The 23,644-nt window shown below is 38.3% G+C and overlaps 1 protein-coding gene across 1 annotated transcript in view; it reads right to left on the bottom strand.

Moving 5' to 3' along the window:
• Window positions 1-23,644, bottom strand: part of PTPRT (protein tyrosine phosphatase, receptor type T) — a 675,700-nt gene that overhangs the window by 183,741 nt on the left and 468,315 nt on the right. Inside the window, exon 12 of the mRNA XM_015596894.1 lies at window positions 14,293-14,566. Coding sequence (XP_015452380.1) covers window positions 14,293-14,566 — 274 coding nt within the window. The remainder of the gene's footprint in view (window positions 1-14,292; window positions 14,567-23,644) is intronic.

Consider the following 23,644-nt stretch of genomic DNA (forward strand, 5'->3'; position numbering starts at 1 on the left):
ATGTTTTATACAGCTTAAGAGACTAAAAATAGACAAAACTATAAGCATATGTTAACACTAGTTAATGGATTTGTTTAACAAAGTGGTATAGGTTAATAATTCTGAAAATACTTTCTGGGTATTCTAGGGTTGAACAAATAAGTAAATGCATTGTGAATAATAAGTCAAGTTTTCCACTGTCAGAGAAGCAAGTTAAAATATGGGTTGGGGGAGGGTGAAGACTGGGATGCTGGATTGCAGTTGGGGGTATCATTATGGACTCTTGGTTTTTAATATAAATAAATAGGTAAATGAAGATATACACATATGTGTATATATTGTGTTTTTGTCCTCTGAGAGGGCTGGAAGCAATGACTTCCAATGACACCCACTAGTTTCCAGATTTTGGTTTCTAAGTACCATTCTCTACTGTGGGGTTGGGGTAGAAAAAGCACAAATACGTTGTGCCAGAACAAAAATAAGTTTTCTAGAACTTATGGAAATGAAAAAGAAAATGTAATTATGTAGTTCCAAAATATAAAAATTTAGATATGTTTTCATAAAAATATAAGTGAAAGTAAATGTAAAAATACATGGGGACATGTCAGAAGGACACAGGTACTTCCCTGAAGGCCCACTCCTTATATTTGCAGGACCCAGGCAGAGAGACAAATGGAAGCCCCATACTGTTTGTTTTATTTAAATATTCAAAATGATAGCTCAAGTTAATTTGTTAAAGAAATTCTATTCCATCCTTTTACTTTGAAAAAAAATATAAACAAAAATCAAAAGATATATATGGTTTTTATATGATTAAAAGTTGGTAAAATATTCAAAAAAAAAAAAAGAAAAAAATAAGGATATAGGAACCAATTGGAAGGGACTCCCACTAGCTAAGACTGAGACACTATATAAACATAAATAATGATGGCAATTGCTCATTACCTACTAAATAAAATAAGAATCTATGTTTTTACTAAGAGAAATAAATAATACTTTAAAATTGTGAGAAAGGAGAGCTCATCTTTACAATAAACAACAACTAATTCATGTAGAAGGAATGATGGAATCAGAAAATCATTATTTGGCAAATATCTTACCAAGAATTGATTTAGACAAGAATCATCAACAAATGTTAAAACTAAGGGATGAATGTTTGATGAAGAACAGGATGTTTATATTGTCTAGAATTATATCCTTACACAATAATCTACATTAAAAAGAAATAGTAGTTTATAGTGGAGAAAACCTAGGTAGGCAACACTTTAAGTGATCAAAGTTAACAACACCAGTAATGGAATACATGGGTATCACGTGCCTCCTGATATGATCCGCTGAGAAGAACTCCACATCGTGAAAGGCATAACCTAAATCCAATTGTTAGCAAACCTCAGAAAAACCCAACATGAGGGGACATTCTACAAAATAACTGGCCTGTAATCTTCAAGAGTTAAGGGCATGCAATCCAAGGAAAAATGAAGATACGAGGAATCTAAAGTCACGTGACAACTAAATGCAAGATGTGATCTTGGACTAAATTTAAAAAAAAATAATGTAAAGACATAACTGAGATAATTGACAAAATTGGGGCTACGAGTATAACATCAATGTCAATTTCCTAGTATTTGTACTATGTTGTATTGGGAAAGCACAATGAAGTGTTTAGGTACGAGGAGGTGATTGATCAACTGATTGATAGAAAAACAGAGAGACAGATGGGGCGGGGTCAGTTGGGTGAGACAGAGACAGACACAGGGAGAATGGACTAGTAAAGCAAATATAGCGAACTGTAAAAACTTAGGAAATTGGGGTGGAAAGTTTATGAAAGTTCTTTATACTGCTAATGACACTTTTCTGTGAGATTAAAAGAAGTGACCTTAAAATAAGAGGTTAAAAATATCTGGCTGAGCAGAGGGAGTGAGTTGGGGTAGAGAGAAGATAGGCCATTGTCGATGCTGAGTAATGGGCATACAGAAACAAATCTATTATTTTTATTTTGGTTCACATTTGAAAACTTTCATATTAACATGTTTTTAAAGAGAGAGAACAATAAATATTTTTCCATATACTGAATACATCATGTTCTTTTAGCTTCAGCTGTCACTGCCTTGATCTAAAGAGCCACCATCTCTTGCCTGGATGACTCTATAGCTTCTTGTCTACTTATCCGCAGATTTCCATGACCCCAATAATTAATGTCCCCCTTGTTAACCAGATAATTTTTTAATTTCTTAAGTCAGATCCCACTACGCTCCATTTAAAACTCTCCAATGGATTCTCAGGGGACTAAGAATAAAGTCCCAACTCCTCTCTTTGACCCTTATTGCTCTGTGTAAGCCAACGTTGCTCTCTGTGACTAGCTTCTTACCATTCTTCCCCTCCAGGTGTGCTGATCTTGTTTCGAATCCCTGAATGTGCTGAATTTATTTCATCCTCAGGACCTTTATATTTTTGTATATTTTCTAATTGTCACTTTCCATGTTCTCTAGCAGATGTAAAGACCATGAAAACAAGAGACCTACCCATCCTTTTCATTGATAGCATAGTGCCTGGCACATACTACCTATGCCATAAAAAATGAATGAAGACAGACATTCAAACTCTAACTTCATTTCTCATTGGTTGAGTCACCTATTCCCTAGAAAAATTCCTTACTCTTTCTGAGTTACAGTGTCCTCATCTACAGCATGATAGCAACACTCTGCACATCTCACTGGGTTGAACAAAATTGTGACTGCGCAAGTGCCTGAAAGATGCAAAGAGGTGTATATGAATAGTTTTTATTATTATAATAAATTGATATCGGGATCAATGACAAGATCATTTTCCCTGTCTTCAACAGAATAAATTCCAAGCTTTTTAGCATGGCATGCAAGGCCTTCTCCACGTTATTTGCTCTTTGTCTCTCTCTAGTCATCTCTCTCTATATCCTGGAACCAACTTCACCAAATCTCTACAAATATATCATGGATTTCCGAACCTCTGCCCAGGTGTTCCCTTTGCAGGACACACGGTGACCTCTGCCCTATTGTTTGCATGAGAAATATCCACTTAGATTTCAATATTCAGCTCAAATGTTGCTGTTTCTGTGAGATTTTTCCTAAGCAACTACATATCTCCTCAACTGCAAGGCTTCCAGCTGTACACTGGGTATTCCAACAATGTCATTCCTATTATATTTTATTGTAAACATTTGTTTTCATAACTATTTTCCACTGGATTGTGGGTTCCCTGAGGGTAGGAATCAGGAACTATATCTTATTTATCTATGTATCCTCTCAGAGCAAGCCCTTAATAAATGTTGGATTTTTTATCATCATCATCATCATCATCATCATCATCACCACCACCACCACCATCATCATCTCCTTACAGAGGAAAGCATAGCCAATGATGGCACAATTTTTCAGAGTAAATAAATTCCTTTCAGAGGAAAGCACAGCCAATGATGGCACAATTTTTCAGAGTAAATAAATGTAGATAAGGTGTGGGAAACTAGGTTCAAGCCGTGGTTCCGACCTTGGGTAAATCACTTCTCCACTCTGGACTTCAGTTTCTTTTTCTGCCAAAAGAAAGAAACTGCACAATCTATAAGCTCCCTTTCAAAACTACAGTTCATGTTTTCCCTTCCACAGCACCAGGGCTCTGAGGCAATAGAACAGCTGTACAAATTATCCCCTGATCGGGATGTCAGAAGTGTGGTTCTTTCGAACCTCATGGAGAGAGGCTTTGACCTTCAACCAGGGATTGGTGACTCCCAGGTCTAAGACAACCTAAGCCAGAGCTGCCCTTCATGCTTCCCTGCACAGCTCTTAGCTGACCTTAATGATCCCTGCTTCTGTGAGCAATCCTTGGAGCTGTAATTACTAATTGATGTTTGTAAAGTCTTTGAAATTCTCAGGTGACAGATGTAATCAAAGGCCAATTTATTATGATAATTGTTATTAGTACAGCTCCTCATTATTTGTTGATGTTAATGGCAGGGCCAGCAGGTGTTTCAAGATCGAGAAGGGGATTGAGGCTGGCATGTCTGGTGGGAGAAAGGGACACATGTGGATGCATGGGCAGTTTGGGGTCTTTTAGGGACTCCTGCTGGCCTCAGGCAGGCCAGATTCCACTTTGTAGGGTTATGAGTCAGCATGAAGCATGGCACTAAATGCATAGGACTGCCTAATGGCATTTTTACATGCACAAGTTCAAACTCAGCTCAATCTCTTGGTTCTGGAATGTGCTCCAGGAAGTTCCAGCCTGAGTATTGGTGTGGTGGCTGTTAAACGAAGATACATAAAATATCAATTTACACTTGCTGTGGTTGGAGAATGGTTTTGAGGCAAATAAGAGTGGATTTGGTAAGACCAATTAAGAGGCTGTTGAGGTTTCTCACGTAAGAGATGATGATTGTAGAGAAGTTTAGAGTATAGAACCAGCAAGACTTGGTGACAATTGGATTTAGAAGGTGAGGTATCTTGGGCAACCCAGATTTCTGAGATAGGAAAGACTTAGGGATGTTTTTGGAGGGAAGAAATGATTTAAAAAGATCATTGCCTATTATTTCCATCAGTATCTTGTAAGTTTGTTTTATTTGACAATCCTCTCAACTCTGTATCCTGATAAATTGAGTTTAAGAGTTTGCAAAGTTGGGGATGATGATGTAAAAGATGGAACTTGACCAAAATTCAGCCTCCAGGAAGGGCCTGAAGAAGAACTGTCTCGCTTCTCCACTTGTGTTTCTATAAGCACAACATTCTTACCTTCCTTTGAAATCTTACTTTCTCTCTCTCCTTGATGCATCCAGTGTGTCAACTGGTGTATCTGTACACCCTGGACTTCACTGATTTTGTTTCTCATCCCTGAATTACCCCTTCCTGCCTCTTGTCAACAGTCTCTTCAAATTTATCAGTGGGTTAAAAATGTATGTGCCCTCACTGATTTTGCTTGCTCTTTCCTTCATGCACAGTCATACTACACCTCAAATATAATACTACCTGTGATAGTCTAATGATAGCTGATATTAATTGTTTATTGCTCGCCGGGCATCACAATAAGCAATTTTATGCATGTTTTCATTTTACATTTACAAACATTTTAATAAAGTTGATACTATGAGATCAAAAATTTCCAAATTAGAATGAGACTCAAGAGAGTAAACTCACTTGCCTAAGGTCACACAGATGGTCAGTGCCAATCAATGCAATAGGAAAGACCTCATACTAAGTATATTCATTAAAAAACGCTGAGGGGAAAGAAACTTTGAGATCTATTAATCTTATTTAATGGCATTAATTAATAGCATTAAGACCATTATACAGCACTAGAAACAGAGAGAATGCTTGAGTGAAAATAGCTCCATTAAATTCCAGTTTAATATTGTACAACATTGATGGAGAAGGGACTAATGGAGTATTGAAGAAAAGATGATATTATGATACTGACTGGTATCTCCTCAGGGCCCCTTATATAATCTATCATCTATCTTTTTATCTATCTATCTATCTATCTATCTATCTATCTATCTATCTATCTATATGATAAATCCTCCTTTTAAGATTGCTCATGAAAAACATATAATCTTACTTCTTTCCAGTAAGAGAAGCTATGCAAACTTGATTTATGCCCCTTTTTGCCTTGGCTTCCAGGAAGCTCAAGATATATAGTGTTGCATTTCATTAACCACCTATACTAGGGCTCTGGTGCAATAACACTTCTTCCACTAAGATTCTTGAACTAATTAAAAAATTTAACTGATTTGAATATGTATATATTCATATATACATGTAATATATATGCATACATACGTATATACACATGCTAAAATATTTATGTGTATGTATGTATATATAACATATGCTAAATTTACACATATTCATGTTTGGAACACCTTCATTTGAAAGGTGCTTAGGAATGTGCGAAGAGTAATCACACCTATTGTTTACTCTTCATAAATGCCTGGTGAGCTTGGGACGATACACCTTATTCCCATTTGACAAATGGGGAAACTGAAGTTTAATAGGCCAGTATTCAGTTCTTGTGGCTGAAAAATGGCAGAGCCAGTTCTTAAATCCATTGATCCAGTTTCCAAATTCAGAGGTTTCCCTACTTTTTCACCATTTGGGGGCCAAATGGGCTGAACTTCATAAAGACTCTCAGTTTGGGAGGGGCCTGATGAAGGCAGAAACTTTGCATAAGGAAACTTAGGTAGCTATTTCCATGAGCCTTTTTGGGACTGGAGTCTGGACCATTGATGCCTCAGGACCCAGGCTGACAAGATTATCAGCTGTTAACATTTGTGCAACCTTCATTTCCTTCTCCAGATGAGTTTAAAGTATATTTGTATTGAAAGGAAAATGTTCTTGGTCCCTCAGGTCTCATATCATGATAATAAAATCTGTAGAAACCACGTGAACGAAAAAATAAATTAGCAACCTGGGAGACCTCATCTTGGTATTTGTACAAGATGACACTCAGGGAATTTCTCTCTTACCTGGAAAGGGTAGTCCGAAACCCAACAAGGCTTCAACAGAAGTTCAGAGCCTTCAGGGGCAGGTGATAAGGCTCAGATGGTAGAATGGAAGCCTGGAGGTAGATATAATCAAAGGGCTGGGTGATTCCCAGGAGACAGAATGCACGGAGGACTGTGAAGGAGTCCTAGGCAGGTGAACGGGGCATAGGAGGTAGGCTCTATTGACAGACAAAAACCGGGAGGGGGTATTTACCAGGCCAGGACTTTCCGAAGTGATTACGGAAAGGTTGTGATGATAACCCTGGATTCTAAATGTCCATTTCAGTCCTCCTCTCCACTTTCATAGGGCTACTACAGAGCTAATAAACCCAGAAATATGTTCCTACAAAGGACTGTGGGAGAGATCTAAGGTTTTCTGAGGCCTCACACCATACTGCATAGTAGACTTGGAAGAACCACTGTCTTTCAAGGTGGAACAGTGTCATAGGGAGCATTAGACATTTCTTTACTGTATCCCATAGAAGTAAAGAGAGAAATCCCTCCTTCAGTATAAAGTGACCGAGACTATGAGATTCCAGGGTGCTTTTGGCAGTCCATGCATCCACTGATTTAAATGCAGTCACTTTGTCTGTGAAACCACTCAGGAGGTAGTATGATGAAAGCACCTCGCTTCGTGTCTGAGATACAGCACATGCTCAATAATAGAGTGTTCTCTGGATATGTGATAGGAACTACACAGGTGCTTCAAGAGTGCGTCTAGGTATTATTAGAATTTGAAGCAAAAGCTTAGGATGTAATGGGGAAGTGTGGTGATCATTAGGAAGTTCTCACATGTCCCAGTTCTCCTTGTAGGCACATAGCTGTAATGCACGGCCTCATTTTTATTTTTGAAGTTAAGCATGGGCGCATGACTAGCTTTGGCCAATAGAATGTGAAAATGCTGTGTATAATTTTGTGTGGAAACTTTTCAGAACGAGTGCCCTATTTGCCACATTTCTCTTTCTTCGCTTTGGTGATTTTAGAAGCACATGTCAAAATTGACTTTCCATCAGCCTGAGTTCCTGAGTGTCTATGACTAACAAAGCCCTTCTGTTGACTCATTTTGGACATGTAGAAGGAGGGAAAAAGTTTTTTTCATAAGACACTGAGATTTCATGGTTGTTCATTACTACAGTACAATTTAGCTTATCCTAACCAATATAGGAGTTTTTGTATAAACTCCCTGATGGGATATTAAGACCCAAGCCATGAGAGCTCCTGTGTGGTCTTAACTCTAACCCACATCTCCTTATTCCATGGTCCACCTGAGTTTTCCTCATGAAACTTGTGAAGAATAACTAAACTAGAATGAGAATAAGGAAATGAGATTGGGAGGGGCAAGATCATACCCCGAAGACAATATTAATATGTCAAAAGATTCAGCAAGAACAGATGGCAGGCTTGAAATCATGTATGAAAAAATTTAACTAAGACATATAAAGCATGGGGTGGGGTTATATAGCAATTGAGGCATGAGTGAGTCAAGGCAGTCAACAGCTGTGACAGAGATATGATTCTTGTGGTCCTCCAGAGTTAGAAAGATATGTGCTTCCATGTGGAGTATACTTGACAAATTGGGATATGCCAGGTAAGAAAGCTCCAACTCCCACCTACCTTAGGAAAATAGCAAAAGAGAAGAGAGAACAAATATTACAATAACTGTGACAGATGCCTTATATGCATTGTCCCATTTACTCTCCTCAAATTTTGGGAAGGTACATCATTAATCACATGATACAAATTGAGATGTTAAGTAACCAGCTTAAGTTCATATGGCTGGGAACAGCCATAATTCAAAGGCAAGTCTGTTTGATGTCTAACGCTAAATTCCTTCTATCCCACCATGCCACAGAAAACCCATCAATGTGCAAACATTCTTTCAACAGTGTTTGGACACAACTAAATATAGATCTTTTCAATTCATTTAGGCACACAGAAATTTTCCCTAACCCAGCTCTACCTAGATCATCCTGACTATTCTAACGTGATTGCATTACAAACATGATGACCCATTCAAAATAGCATCTGGCTTCCAACTGCTCTCAAGAGGCAATTGAGTTCAGGAGTTGGAAGAGGCAGTGAGAGAGAGAACAATCGCCCTTCCACTTCCACTTCTCTTATTTAGCTCACCATTTGGCAGAGGCATCATCTAGGTTAAATGTGTCCCCACATGATAAAAAGGAAATGACAAGGAAAGAGTTTTCTCTCTGCATAAATCGAACATGCACAACTGCACTACCCCACAAAAGGTGGCTTCTGATGGACATTTGCATGAATTTGCCATACTTGTTTTGCATCCAACCGTCAATTATGGTCCATTCAACTTCACAATCACGGCTAATGGTAGTGGAAATGCAGAGAATAGTAGATTCAGCAGACCTCATTATGGGAAGAGTGGGAAAGAAACAATACAAAGCTGCACCCACCCGCTGTTTACAACCAAGACAGCTACTCTGGGTACCATTTGGAGGATTTGAAGGAAATCAAGGCTGCCCAGGAGCCTGGAGCTTGGCAAATAAGACAGCTGGGGAAAAGTTTTACTACTATGATGGAAGGAAAGTCCTTTAGGGATTATCTGTCTATGGTGAAATAGCTCAGAACTACATCTTTCATGCTACACTGAAAAAACTGAGACTCGGAGACAACTATCAAGACATAGCTTGTATTCTAATTAATTAAATGATTATTGAGTACTATGCGTGAAATACTGTATTCAGTATGGACCATACAGTAGTAAACAAAACAGAGTTCCTACCTCCTAGAGCTCAGTCTAATGAGGGAGGTATGTAACTGCACAAAAACAAGGGCAATTAAAAATATGCCCAGTGTTGTAAATAAAATGAACAGGTTAACATGCAAGTAAGTACTGGTGTGGATGACTCTTTTATAATTTAGTTGGGAACCTCCCAGAGGATGTGACATTAATGATGAGGTCTGAAAAAATGAGAAGGACCAGTCCTGCAAAGATTGAAGAAAAGAAGATTCAGGTAAAATAGCAGCTTGTATGAAGACCCTGAAGTGAGAAAAATATCTTAGAATGCTTGAGGAATAATATTTCAGAAAATGGTCAAGAGAAGAGTAGTTAAAATGTAGCAGGCATGACCATATCTGGAGCACAATGCTGGATTCTTGCTATCCCTTTTTAAGGAGGGCACTGGGAAAAAGCAGTCTGTCTGTGAGAGAACAGAATATATAGAATTAAAGAGATACAGAAATCATGTCATGTTGGAAAAAGAAGTAACCGCATGTTTAATATCTATGAGAAATGGCCTGGGTGGCCAGGGGTGGTAGTTGGTACTGTCATATTTTCTCCAAAAGGCTGACATGGGAAAAAAAGATTTGATTTGTTCAAATCAATGTAAGGGCTTACGAGGAGAGAGTTAAGGAGACAGAATCTGGATTTATATAAAAAAGACGGTTCTAATAGTTTTACCTGATCCTCAAATAATCAACTTTCCCTCCAGAGAATTTCAATGGTCAAGTTGAAGCCATATAATGACAACCTCCCCCCCGCAGCCCAAGAATGCTTTATTGGTGATTTCTTGTTGGCTTCTGGTCTAGAGTTGGTGACACTTCAAAATCCATCCAATTCTAAAGTGTTATAGATCTATAACATAGTTATATCCAAAACAAATGGTTACAATATGGCCCGATTCACAAGAAAGACAAGTGCTTAGAATTCAGCACCACGGACAGTACCCCAACAGCAGGGACTGCCCTTGCATTCTTTCTATAAGAAAGCATCAGTGGGTAAATACGATTTTACTAATCTGATCAAGATCCCAACACAAGTGCCTATGAACAACTCACACTTTATGAAAATACCTGCAAGGACTCTGAGCACCATGCCTCATAATGCACATCACACTTGGACTCTCTATAGTGTTTGTATGGCTGGATTAAAATACTCCACTTTTATACAGATTGCTGTAGAGTTTATAAAATGTCTTTATCCTCCATCCTAATAACAGTCAACATTTAATGAGTGACCTCCACACATTCTTAAATCTTGCGATTAGTTATCTGACATATTATTTCACATATTTATTTGTTTACTTTTAGGTTCTCCAGTACTAGAATAAAATTACTATGAGGACAGGGATTTTACGTGTTTGATTTACTGCTTTATTCCCAGCACTAAGAAGAAGTACCTCTTTTTAACATATAGTTTGTGCTTGCTAGATGTTTATTTAATTAATCATCCTAATATCCAGAAAATAAAAGTATCTGGACTCTAAAATTCTCTTACCTCGCTCTGACTGAAACTTGCAGGTAGGGTTGGGAGCAATAAAAATGATTGGTAGTCAATTATTCAACCTGACCAACTATCCTGCAACAAATGGCCATTATGCTTTAACTTGTTTTAGTTTAATATCACTTTGCTTCATCCTTTGTTTTTAATCTTCTGATGACATGGGTTTGCTGAGTTCTGGTTTTACTTGACCCTAGACATATTTTCTCCCTTTTCATGAGAGGAGCAAAGCACCACTTTAAAAAAAATCAAATCTAGTGATTATGTCTTTTGGCTTGTTTAATAGTTGCTGATTTTTATGTTTACTGTGGTTTCCTTTGTTTCATCCTCTTTTCTTTGTAAGTTGCTGTTTTCTTGCTTTTTAAACAATAGGTTGAAAGCCTGCTTTTGTGTTTAAAAAAACTATACTTTTAAAAAACTCTTGGTACCAAAAATAAAATAGTATTTTTTCCATCCTGTCTAAAAGGGAAAATTAGCAGATTTTTATTTACACTCATCAATCTTCCAACTCTTTCTCAGTTTTTGTTGACATAAAGTGAATTGTAGACCCAGATCCCAATTGCTAATTTTTGACATTATACATCTCCTTTTTAAGTAATTAGTTTTTATATTAGTCCTCTCTTTTGTAATATATTTAGAGCAATTATTTCACATTAACACTATGTTCAATTAGTTTCCATGCTCGCTACGGGTCATTTTATTCCATATTTCTTTATTCTAGATCTCTTTACTTTGATTCATTGTTTTGCCAATTGCTCTTTGAATGATTTATTAGAAACAGGGTACGTGGGAGCCCCTGTATACTGAGAATGTCTTTCTGATGTATTTGCAAAATAACAACTACTTGGCTGATAAGGAATTTGCGAGGTATAAAATTTTCTCCTTAAAAATTCTCCAGGCTTAACTGCATTGTCCGCTTCCCTTTTTGATGTGGAGAAATCTGAGAGAGGCCAGGTAGAGATCTGTTAGACTGAGAATAGCTTTTCTGCTCCTATGACCCTTTCACCCAGCTCTTTTCAGGAAAACTTAATAGTAAATACAGTAATTTGAAGCAGCATGTAATATTTCTCTTGCCAGAAAACTACAACATTCTGAGTGTACAGGTCCCACGGCTTTTCCTCTCTGATCCTGTGAGGCTCCTTACACCACCATGGCACCTCACATAAGCACCCACCCCATTCCTGGTTATGTTTCATTACTGTGAATCTTAGCTCCAAAACGGGAGTACACATGGTGCGAGATTGAAGGCATAAGTAATAAATGACCCTGCTCATCTTGGAAGGAGTAGTAAAAACTGTTCCCTAGATGAGACAGCTTCAGGGTGGGGTGACTTTATTCCCAATGCCAAAACCCCATGTCTTAAGGAGGTCTGTTGTTTGACGTTTGGGGAGCAAAACCTCCAGCAGCTTCTACCTCATCTGCTCTTCTGCTCAGGGCCAACCATGGAATCCATTTGTCAGTTTCTTTTGGTTCTATAGCCTTGCTCTCTTGCTGGGTTTTTATGACTATCTTAGTAGGAATGTGACAGACTGTGAACACAGTGCAGCTATCACTCCTGTTCACAGCATGGAAACCAACAGCACCTCCTGTTATGTTGCCGAGAGCAGGAAAAGCCACACCTTCTCAGAGTTGCACTGAACCAATAAACTGGCCAGTATGGGATGCAGAGAATCAAGAACAAGATGGGTTCCTAGTGGCTTCTTCCCATTTTTATGTCTTCCTTCTAAATACGTCAGTGTTTCATGCAGAGGGAAGACCAGATGGACAGGTGGAAGGCAGTCTGGCAGCTTCTCTTTGTAGTTTTATACTCTCTGTGAGAAATGTTGCTTGAACCAGTAATACATGCAGAACTGAAATACCAGTGTAGAATTTAAATGGGTCTGTGGGCATTTTAAATGTTAATTAGTACCTCAAACCAGGTTTCTCACAAAGTAATGACTTCAACTAATGGACTAAACTCTCTATCTTGGCCACCACAGCCTGCACAGGCTATTCTCCACACTCTTCACCAAATCTTGCTTTTGTCTCAGCTTTCCCTTCTTCAGTGAGCTTCTACTTCTCCAGATGCTCTTTTGAACATGGTACAGACCACACTCCCTTACGTTCATATAAGCTCTTAGAGGGCACATACTACATGACCTTAATATGAACTATAGGGGCCTAGCATATATTAGTGTTTATTATATATTTGTTAAATGAAATATGGCAATGTGGAATATGTGCACAAAAGCATCCTAGATGAAAATGATAACATTTTGGTATCAGAGGAACTAAAGATATTCAGCTTGCAGAAAATAAGACCAGATGGTTGTGTTTGTGGAGAGGGGAAGCGGTGGTAGAAAAGATCTTATGTAACTGAAAGGGTACCACCTGAGAAGGTGATTGCATTGTTTCTATGGGGCAATAAGGGTATGGACCAAAGGCAATGGGTAAGCACTACAATTAAAGATATACTTAAGTCAGCACCATAAAAAAGCTTTCTTAGAGCCACAGCCCCCTGCAAAGATCAGCAAAATTACCACATGAAGAAGTGAGTTCTCTGTCATTGGAGGTATTCAAGAATAAGCACTAATGCCAGTTAACTGTGATACTGAAGCACTGTTTCAGGAAAAAGGGAGGTATTGGATGATCTTTCAGATCTTTTCCAGCCCTGTGATTTTGTGATGTTATGACTGACATCTCTCCTTGAACAAAGAAATATGTGCCACATAAAAAAGTTACCTTGTCTTTAGGAGAAAAAATATTTTCTCATATGACTAACAGTAATGATAAAGGAGTTAGTATTTACTGATTAACTAAAATATGTTTAGTACATTCATATATATCAAATTGATAGGTATTATATTATAGATGAGGGAATTAAGACTCAGCTAGGCCATGTAATTTGCTCAAGTGAAACACTTTTTTTTATCCTCAAATACAGGGGAGTGTGAACTTTTTCTGTAAAGAGGAATATAGTAAATATTCAAGGCTTTATGGAGCATTATATCTCTGTTGACTACTACTGAACTGTACTGTACAGCATCAAAACAACCATAGACTGTGTAAATGGCCCAATCTCCTGGGAGCTCATGATTTGTAAAGGATGACTTCATTGCAAACTTTGGTAGCTGAGCATGAGTCTGCACTAAGAGGGCATTCTATGATGGAAGGTATCTTAAACAGAAAGTCAGGAGGCTGCTGTACTAGTTCTGGTTCTACTTTAACCAGCTAGGTGACATCCTTGGGTAAGTTATGTTTCCTTCTTGAGCCTCAGTTCTCTCCTCTGAAGAAATAAAGGAATAGGACAAGAAAGAAGAGAGAGAGAGAGAGAGAGAGAGAGAGAGAGAGAGACAGAAAGAAAGAAAGAAAGAAAGAAAGAAAGAAAGAAAGAAAGAAAGAAAGAAAGAAAGGCATTGTTATAATAAAAACAAAACACTCCATTTATAAAAAAATAAAAAAAGTATGGGGCTGGATTTGGTCCATGGACCTTAGTTTGTCAACGTCAGCTCTAAAGCCATGCTGCCTTCTCATTTCAGAAAGGGAAAAATACAAAAAGGCAAGAAATGGCCTCTATACTTACTCCATTGGCTTTGCTGAGTGCCTGGAAGTAGATGCTGTAGCTTTTCAGAGGGGAAAGAGGAGGGTTCCAGTAGCCATTGTATGTCTTGTTGTCACCCACTGTAAAAGGCTGTGTGACAGGCAGATTAGCGGGCTTCAATTCAGCAGCAAAGTAGTGTAGAGAATCAAGGCTGGAGGCGTTCCTATAGCTCACGGGCACCGAGAAACACTCAATGATGTCAGCTGCCCGCCGTGACTTCTGAAGTCTCTCCTCCTTGACAACCAGCTGATAAACACTGGACAGGATAGAGAAAAGGCAGATGAACAACCATCTGGAGGGATGAACTTGTTAGTCATCATCATCATTTCTGTCTACAACTAAACCTCCCTCCAGAGCTTCAGACTTACTGCTTTGTAGAAATCTACCTCCATTTAGATGTCTCAAAGCCAGCTCGCACTGGGTATCACCAAATGCAACTCAGTCCCCACCCCTAATTGCTCCCCTTCTACATTTCTTCCTTAGTGAAGGGTAGCGCTACCCATCAAGTGGCCAGATCTTCCATCTGGGTCTCATTCTCAATTCCAACCTCCTTAGCTCTCACTTTGCAACTCTAATCAACAAGCCCTGTTAACTTGGCATCAGCGATTTGCACCTGCCCCTCCACCTTTTTCTCCAGCCACTCATAATGTTGAGATTGGGCACTTTCCCACATCTGATCTGGACTCAACTGGTCTCTTTGCCTCTAACTTATTTGATAAAATAACCAGCCAATCCACTGACCTTTCTAATCATGTAACACTGTTCCTCTTCAAACACTTTCATAAGCTCTCCATTATCTGAATGACATAACTGAAACTCCTCATCTTGACATTTGGGGCACTTTGTGTCTGGCTTCCAGTTTGCCTTTCAGAAACTCTTATGATGTAGCCCTCATTCTAGCTGCTCCACACCCTGTGCTATTGCACAAACCTCCTTTGGATCCCACGCTGTGTCATCGCCAGTTCATGCTTCCTCCACCTGCAATGCCCTCTCATCCTGCCCATCTCTGCCTGTGGAAGCCTTTCCCTATAGGCTGAGCCTATCTTTCATTTCCTCTATGAACCCTGTCTAGACTCTTCCATCTGGATGAGGTTCTCTCCTCCTTAATTCCTCTAGAGCTCGCTAATGGCTTGGGATTGCAATAACTTGAGCATAGGAGTGCTATTTCTCTGGCTAGATTTTGGCTTAGTTAACTTTGTATCATTCTCCCCACCACATACACACTGCCCAGCAGGTTGCCTGATGCCCAAAAAGTGATTGATAAATAATTTTTCAAATAAATAAAATTGAATTAAATTAAAATTGAAAGTAAGTATGAAACCACATCTGACTGGATGCAAACACCTGAGTCAAGACAAAGAGTGATTCCCCTGAACTCCTATCTAATGATCTCATACCAATGCTTTAAACTTAGAAGGATGTAAGAAGATGCTGTTATGTGAATAGAGATGACCAAGCCTTTATTGAACAACAGTATGCCAAACGTGTGGGCTCCTTTTATAAAAGTTATCTTAAAGTTGGGTCTCTGCTTTTCCCTGAAGCCCAGTCTATCCCTAACCACCTCTTGAGTTAATCTTGCCACGTGATAAACCTTTGCCTCAGTTTCTCAGTCCAGAACTCTCACGCTAACTTTGAATCTTTCTGTCATTCTTGCTCTCTTAACTGAGAACCTAAAGCCTCAGTTAAGGCTGGACCCACCTAAAGGCTGGATCTCACTCCTAGAATCACTTTTTCTTGTCCCTGGCTCTCCTATGATGGGATAGATCAGAAAGAGTCACAAGGCTGGCCTGAGAGCTGCCCATGACTGGCATGAGATACTGTGTCATAGACAGTCAAGCAGCAGGTCTTCTTTGGGCTCTGACATGTGAATGTTGCCAAGGGCTACCTAGAGAGGTACATCGTGTCTCCAGAGATTAGCCTATAGCCCCTCCATCTTCTCCTTCCCACTAATATGATTATTGGGGTTTCACCTGTCAATTCAATAACAGTCAATAGCCAGATTACAGATGAGGATGCTGAGGTTGACAGCTTGAGTGCCTCATGAAGGTCAAGCTGCAGCAAAAGTAGAAACCCAAACTTTTCATTTGTAGTTCATTGTCCTTTTTTCTCTACCTTCCTTCTTTTTCCATAAGCCAACAAAATGTACAGAGGGCTTTCTGCAGTTTTTATTTGGCAGCCTAAACTGTTTAGCTCTATCCTACCCAGCCTCATCTGAAATCACAAAGACCAGCAAAGGACATTTTTTGGGTTAAACTGTATTTGCTAACATATGGTTCACATACAATTGGGATTAATGTGCCAAAGTATATCCAGCAATTCCCTCAGGCCCACTAAGTTTGCAGCTTGTCCTTTCATAGGCAAATCTGCAAAGCCAGAAAGCTGCAAACCATTTTGTCATTTAAATAGTTCTGTCGGTGGATCCAACCACTCTCTCAAAGATCAGAGAACTTTGATTAAGGAGAGAAGAAGAAATGGCACATACACGTGATGCAACTTTCCTCACCCTGATATGTACACTTTAGGAAGAAACAAGAAAATGGGTATCATTTTTGGTTTTTGCAGTTACTTCCTCTCATCATCATTCTCTTGAAATATATATTTATCTCAGGTCTTCGGCTTGCTGGTAATGATAAAAATCATACCTAAATAAGAATAACCCCCCAATATCTCTCGTGCAAAAGTAGTAGTTCCAGTAACTACTATTCAGGATCATTTACAAGGGAAGAGGATTTTTTTCTTTAGTAGAAAAATTCCGATGGTATGAGAGAAGAAAAACTTCAAATGCTTACCTCACCACACAGAGCATTTGCTCACACATTTTCCCCTCCTATGACACCTCCTCAATTTCTCCCAGTGAGAAGACACATATTTATGACAATATTTTCTGCACAACTTATTTTGAGGATCTCTTCTTGCAGGGCCCTGAAGGCTGTGGTGCAGCCCCATCCACCTCACTGCGTAAGGTCAAGAATTTGTACCTTCTATCACCTCCTTGGCCTTTGTGTCCTCATGGCAACTCACTTTTAATGTCTGTTGCTCATCTTCTTTGCTACAGTGACTGACCCTCACCCTTCTTCTCCCCAACTTTTCAGAATCAAGCTTTCCAGAAACTTCCATCTTTTAGTTTTAGTGTCTCCTGAGATAAGAATACTCTACTCTCGTCCAAAGTCCCAAGATCTCCAACCCATGGAAGGGGGACACCTTTAAGAGCAAAACTTGCAGGAATTTCTCAGGCTTTAGAGAGCCCTGCAGATGGACCTTCACATTCCCTCTGATTCTCGAGCTCATGCTTCTCGGAGAAGGACCAGGGACCTATCAGATCAGAGCCATCCATCCATCATTAACACATCTAGGCCCCCTTTTTATACCTAGAGAAGTCTCCGGCCAAGGGCTGTGTCTATTCAAAACGTTGACATCAAATGACAGATAGAGAATATGCTGTAGCTCACAGCTGAAGTCTGCCTCCTGACTTCAGAAGAGCTCATGTTCTCCCAGAAAGAGTCTTGTCTTAATCCAAGTCCCTCCACAAACAGAGCCTGAGCCAAGGTTTCAGTGAAAATGATATGTTAAGGAAGTGGATCCAGAAGGAACCAGTAAGGGGATAAGGGAGAGATGAGGGGAGGAAAGTGAGCAAAAATGAAATTTCAGGCAAAGTCCCAGTCTCAGTATGTTCCTATTGGGAGCTCTGGAGCATAACTCTGCACCCCAGAGTTTGTCTCACCTCAAGCCAAGGGCTTTTGGGCCTCTAATACCAATCAGTATTGATTATGGACTCCATTGCAGAGACATGAACTCTCAGGTCCTCTCAATTCTGTGTGTGGGACAGACAGGTGGCTCTGGTATACTAATGGCAAACCTTCAAAAAAGGTCACAGCTGTGAACCATTTGCATCAAAGCACAGAGAAGCTGGGGGATGGTCATATTTCAGGAAGGGGGAAATGATGAGATCTGAGTGGGCACCAATAGTGTCCCTATAGGGCACTTGTGACAAATAACCACATGAGACTTTCATTAAGAGCCAAGATCTAGTTGGACAAGGTAGTTTTGTGCCTTTGTGTCCAGTGCCACTCAGCTGAGGCATATAGTGATATCCCATCATGCACAGTGACTTTTCCTCCACTGATTTTTCTTTTTTCTTTTTTTTATAATACTGTTTGTAAATTTGTTTTACTTTTATAGTTGTATAAAAGCCACAGGTACAAGAAGTTGATAAATATGTACAAATATAAAACATCTGAGCAACAGTAAAATAAAAATCATTTAAGTCCAGTGGCAGTCCCTCCAGGCAGCTTCCACATCCTTTCGTGGTCCCATTGGTCATCGAGCATACCTTGGTTTGCTGACAGCATACAGTGTTCAAGGCTTACCTATGCCCCCTTTAGCAGGCCTGTAATCAGAGATTTCTCCAAAGAAGAAATTTAGAAGGCAAGATCTGGGTACCTAGTTAGCTAATTGCTACCACGGTGCCCTTGCTTCAATGCTTTTCTTTTGGACAGAATAAAAAAATATATATATATTTTTATTAAACATAAAAAAATTCATACTCAATGTTCATACTTGCACCAATTCAGATCCATTGATACAAGATTCTCCCTCACTTTCCCCATTCCCTGCTTGTTTTTTCTTTTTCTTACAGTGATAACCTTCATTTCTAAAATCCGTATTTTTACTCATACACTCTCTCTCACAGAGTGCACACAAAATCATTAGAATGAACTCATCAACACCACAACTAACCCCAGTACTTATAAATAGATTTCAAGATTTCTGTACTGTCCTGCTCCAGCTCCTTCCCAAACAGTTCAGTCCTAAGCCCTTAGATAGGGCAGAGCAAGGCAGGATCTGTACGTAATGTAGGGAAGCTGTGATGGCTCAGTGTGGGGAGCGGAAACCCACTCAGCATCCCTGAGATTTGTTCAGGTGACCTGTGAAGTCAAAACTAGTTCCAGAATAAAACCAAGATGTTATTTGCCTTTTGTACTTTTAATGTCTCACAAGTGTACTGTGGAATTCTTTAAAAGCTACAGGACTCATAACTGTATGAGGATGAATTTTCTTCATTTACTTCAATCAAGCAACATAATGCAATAGTTTGAATGCATAAGGAGATATGGATTCTAGCAGACTTCAAGTCCACCAGGCATCAGAGATTAGCAAAAATGTAACATAATGCCACATTTCTCACTAAATCATCTTTGTTTTGAAAAAAAAAAAATTTTGTTTAAAAATTTTTAATTAATATGCTATTAAATTTTTCAGTTTATTTTCTAATCCAGTGAATCGACATATGATATTAGGTATAACTCACATAAATTAAACATAAGGTTTATAAAACTTTGTACCCTTTGACCATCAATCTCCCCAGCAATCACCAATCTGCTTTCTTTTTCCATGAGTCTATTTTCTACGAGTTGGTTTTCCCAGCATTATTGAGATATAATTAACAAATAAAAATTGTATATATTTAAGTTATACGATGTAATGCTTTGATATATGTATACATTGTAAAATGATTACTATACTTGAGCTAATTAACACATCCATCACCTCACATAGTTACCATTGTGTGTAGTGAGAACACTCAATATCTAGGCTCGTAGTAAATTTCAAGTATAAAATACAGTACTATACAAATCTCCAAAACTTATTCATTCTGCATAACTCTTGGGCTAACACTTCCCCATTTCTGCTATTCTCCAGCCTCCCACTACCACCATTCTACTCCGCTTTCATAAGTTTGACTTTTTTTAGATTCCATATGTAAGTGAGATCATGCAGGATTTGTTCTTCTGTGTCTGACTTACTTCATTTAAAATACTGTCCTCCAGGTTCATCTATGTTGTTACAAATAGAAGAATTTCTTTCCTTTTTAAAGCTCGAATCATAATCTACTATCTATATATACCACACATTCAAGGACACAGGATATCAGATCAATATACGAAAATCAATTATATTTTTATCATTAGCAAAGAGTATTCCGAAAATGAAATTAACTAAACAATCCTATTCATAATATTATCAGAAAGGATACCTAAAAATAAATCTAAACGGATTGAAATGCTTGAACTTGAAAAGTACAAAACGTTGCCGAAAAAACTGAAGATTATTTAAATGGAGAGACATTCTATGTTTATGGATTGGAATAGTCAATATTGTTAAGACAGCAATTCTCATCAAATTTAAGTATGGATTTAATGCAACCTCTATCAGAATCCCAGGATACTTTTGGAAAATATCAACAAGGCGACACTGAAATGTATTTAGAAATGCAAGGATCCATAAAAGACAAAGTAATTTAAAAAATAAGAACAAAGTTGGAGGACTTACAGTTCTTGATTTCATAACTTATGAAAATCAGTACAGTGATAGGCATAGAATAGACTTATAGATCAATGAAAGAGAATTGAGAATTCAGAAATAAACCACTGCATTTATGATCAATTGATTCTTGGCAGATGCCAAGACAATTTGATGGTGAATGGCTAATCTTTTAAGCAAATGATGCTGGGTCAACTGAATATCCACAAGCAAAAAATCTAAATTTAAATTCATACTATACACACAAACTAACAGAAAATAGATCAAGAGTTTATAAAACTATAAATGTGAAACTATAAAACTTCTAGGAGAAAACATAGGAGAAAATCTTCATGACCTTGGATTAGGAAAAGGGTGTATAGATACAACACCAAAAGCATGATCCATTAATGGGGGAAAAAAAATAAGGTAAGTTGGATGTCATTAGGTTTTCTTTTTAAATTGGGCTTCAAATTGAGCTTTAAAGACACCCTTAAGCAAGCTACATATTGAGAGAAAATATCTGCAAATCATACGTATAAGACATTTCCAACATACATAATGACCCATTACTATTCAATAAAAATAAGACTAATTAAAAAATTAGCAAAAGATTTGACTAGATATTTTACTTAAGCTTAAATGCCCACTAAAATGGCTATCAGTAAAAACACAGACAATAGCAAGTGTTCGTAAAGATATGTAAAAACTGGAGCCAACATATATTGCTATGGGGGAGATAAAATGGTTCAGTCACTTTGGAAAGTAGTCTGGTAGTTCCTTAAAAAGATAAACATAAAACTACATTCCACCCAGTCATTACATTCCTAGGTTTCTACTGAAGAGAAATTTAAAAATATGTCTTCACAAAAATTTGTATACCAAGGTTAATAGCATTATTATTCACAATAGCCAAATAATTAAAACAATCTAAATTTCCACCAATTGGTGAATAAATAAATAATATGTGGTATAAACAAACAATGAAATATTTGGCAACAAAAGAAACAAACTACTAATACATCCTACAACATGGATGATGCTGAAAAACATTATGCTAAATGAGAGAAGCCATATGCAAAACATCATATAGTGTATATGATTCCATTCATGTGAAATGTCAAGAAAAGGCAATTTTATAGAGACAAAAGTCAGATTAGTGATTATCTAGGACTGGAAGTGGGAACAGGAACCAACTGCAGTCAAGCACAAGGTTCTTTATGGTGTAATGGAAATATTCTAAAATGAGATTGCGGTGATTGTAGCACAACCCTATAAATTTACTGAAAACTATTGAATTGTACACTTGAAATGGGTGAACTTTATGGTACGTAAATTATATCTCAATAAAGCCATTAAAGAAATGAAGGAAATGGACTGAATAATCTTGGATGTTCTTTCTCCCTTCAAAAAATCTGTGTTTTAGCATTCAACGGTGGGCACATTTTAATACAAAAATGCTATGATAAACCTTTGACATTATTGAACAAGATAGGCTAAGAAGCAAGTATGAGCTTTGTAATACCCAACAGAACCTAGTTTGCAATTACATTCCCCATGTTAAAGGTCACTCAGAACTATGGAGCTGAAATTTACAATGGTATACCTTAGTTAGCCGATCTTTCTTCCAAGGCTTTGGGAATTCCTGTTTTTACTCACTATTTGCCTAGTCACAATAGCCCGAGGAGGCAAGGAAATGGGGAGAGGTACGCGTTTGCTGTTTAATTTAGTCAGAGTATGAGCATGTGCTTCTTTGCACATGGCCTCCAACTAGTTGTGTGACCTAACAGCCCCTCTGTCTGTCTATCATGTACTTATTCATTTATTTATCAGATATTTATTGGGTGATTATTGTGTAGCAGATGCAAATTTGACTGTAACATGGCCTCTGGCACCAGGATCTCAGAACTGAGATGGGGAAGAGAGATATTAACTGTGTACCACAATCCAATGATATGAGGGCAGGGTGGGATTCTGAGAAGAAGGACAATGTGAAGACTAAATGAGAAAATGTGTTTAGAATGTATCTTCTATAGTGTAAAGTGCTCTATAAAAGTTGGCTGGAGCTAAGACAAGTGCTGCATGCATTATTATTAGTGTGATCAAATTAGACAACAGAAATTTGCCTCGTTTTCAATTTGGACCCTTCTGTGATTGAATTGTACTTGATACATTGAACAAAAGTGGATTTTGAGTAGATATTTAGAGGAAGAAATATATATTGTATAAAAGAACTGTAACAATTCAACTGAAGAGTTCAAATTTTACTTATTTTCAGATGAAAGCTAAAATCTTAGAAGGAGAAACCAGACAACCATTTGATGATGGCTAGTGCTTCATATCCTCTTTTTCAATATTTAAAAAATGTTTAACTAGCTTTAACTGAGCTTGTATTTGGGTTGAGATATATTTTAAATCAAAATGCAGAAGACATGGTTATTGAACCTCGAGTGTTTTCTCTCCATCATGGGTCCTCTCTCGTTCACAATACCGTATGTAAGCAACCCATATGGTTCTAATTTCTGTATATATCCAGAATCTGACACTTCTTTCATCTCCACAGCTACCACCTTGTCCAAGCCACCATCATCTCTTAGATTATTGCAATAGCCTCCCAACTGGTCTCCCTGCTTCCACACTTGCCCCCAACAATCTATTCTCAAAACAGTGGCTAGAGCGACTGTTTTGAGAATAAAAACATGACTCAGACCCTGACACTCCTGTGCTCAAAGTTCACCTATGGCTCTCACCTTACTTAGAGTAAAAGGCAACATCTTTACAATGTCTTCTAGGCCCTTTCTTATGAACTACCCAACCTCACCTCTTCTCATTCTTCTCCAGGTACGGTGGCCTCTTTGCTGTTCCTTGAATACCCTAGCCATGCTCCCATCTCAAGGCCTTTGCATTCTCTATCTTCTGTGCCTGGGGTGCTTTACCTTAGATATACATAACCCTTGGAAGACTTGCTTCTTCACTTCTGCCAGTGAAGTCTTACCCGATCACTGTATTTAAAATAGCAGCCCTGACTCCAGCA

This window comes from Pteropus alecto, unplaced genomic scaffold, assembly GCF_000325575.1.
Source record: "Pteropus alecto unplaced genomic scaffold, ASM32557v1 scaffold45, whole genome shotgun sequence".
NCBI classification, from domain to species: Eukaryota; Metazoa; Chordata; class Mammalia; order Chiroptera; family Pteropodidae; genus Pteropus; species Pteropus alecto.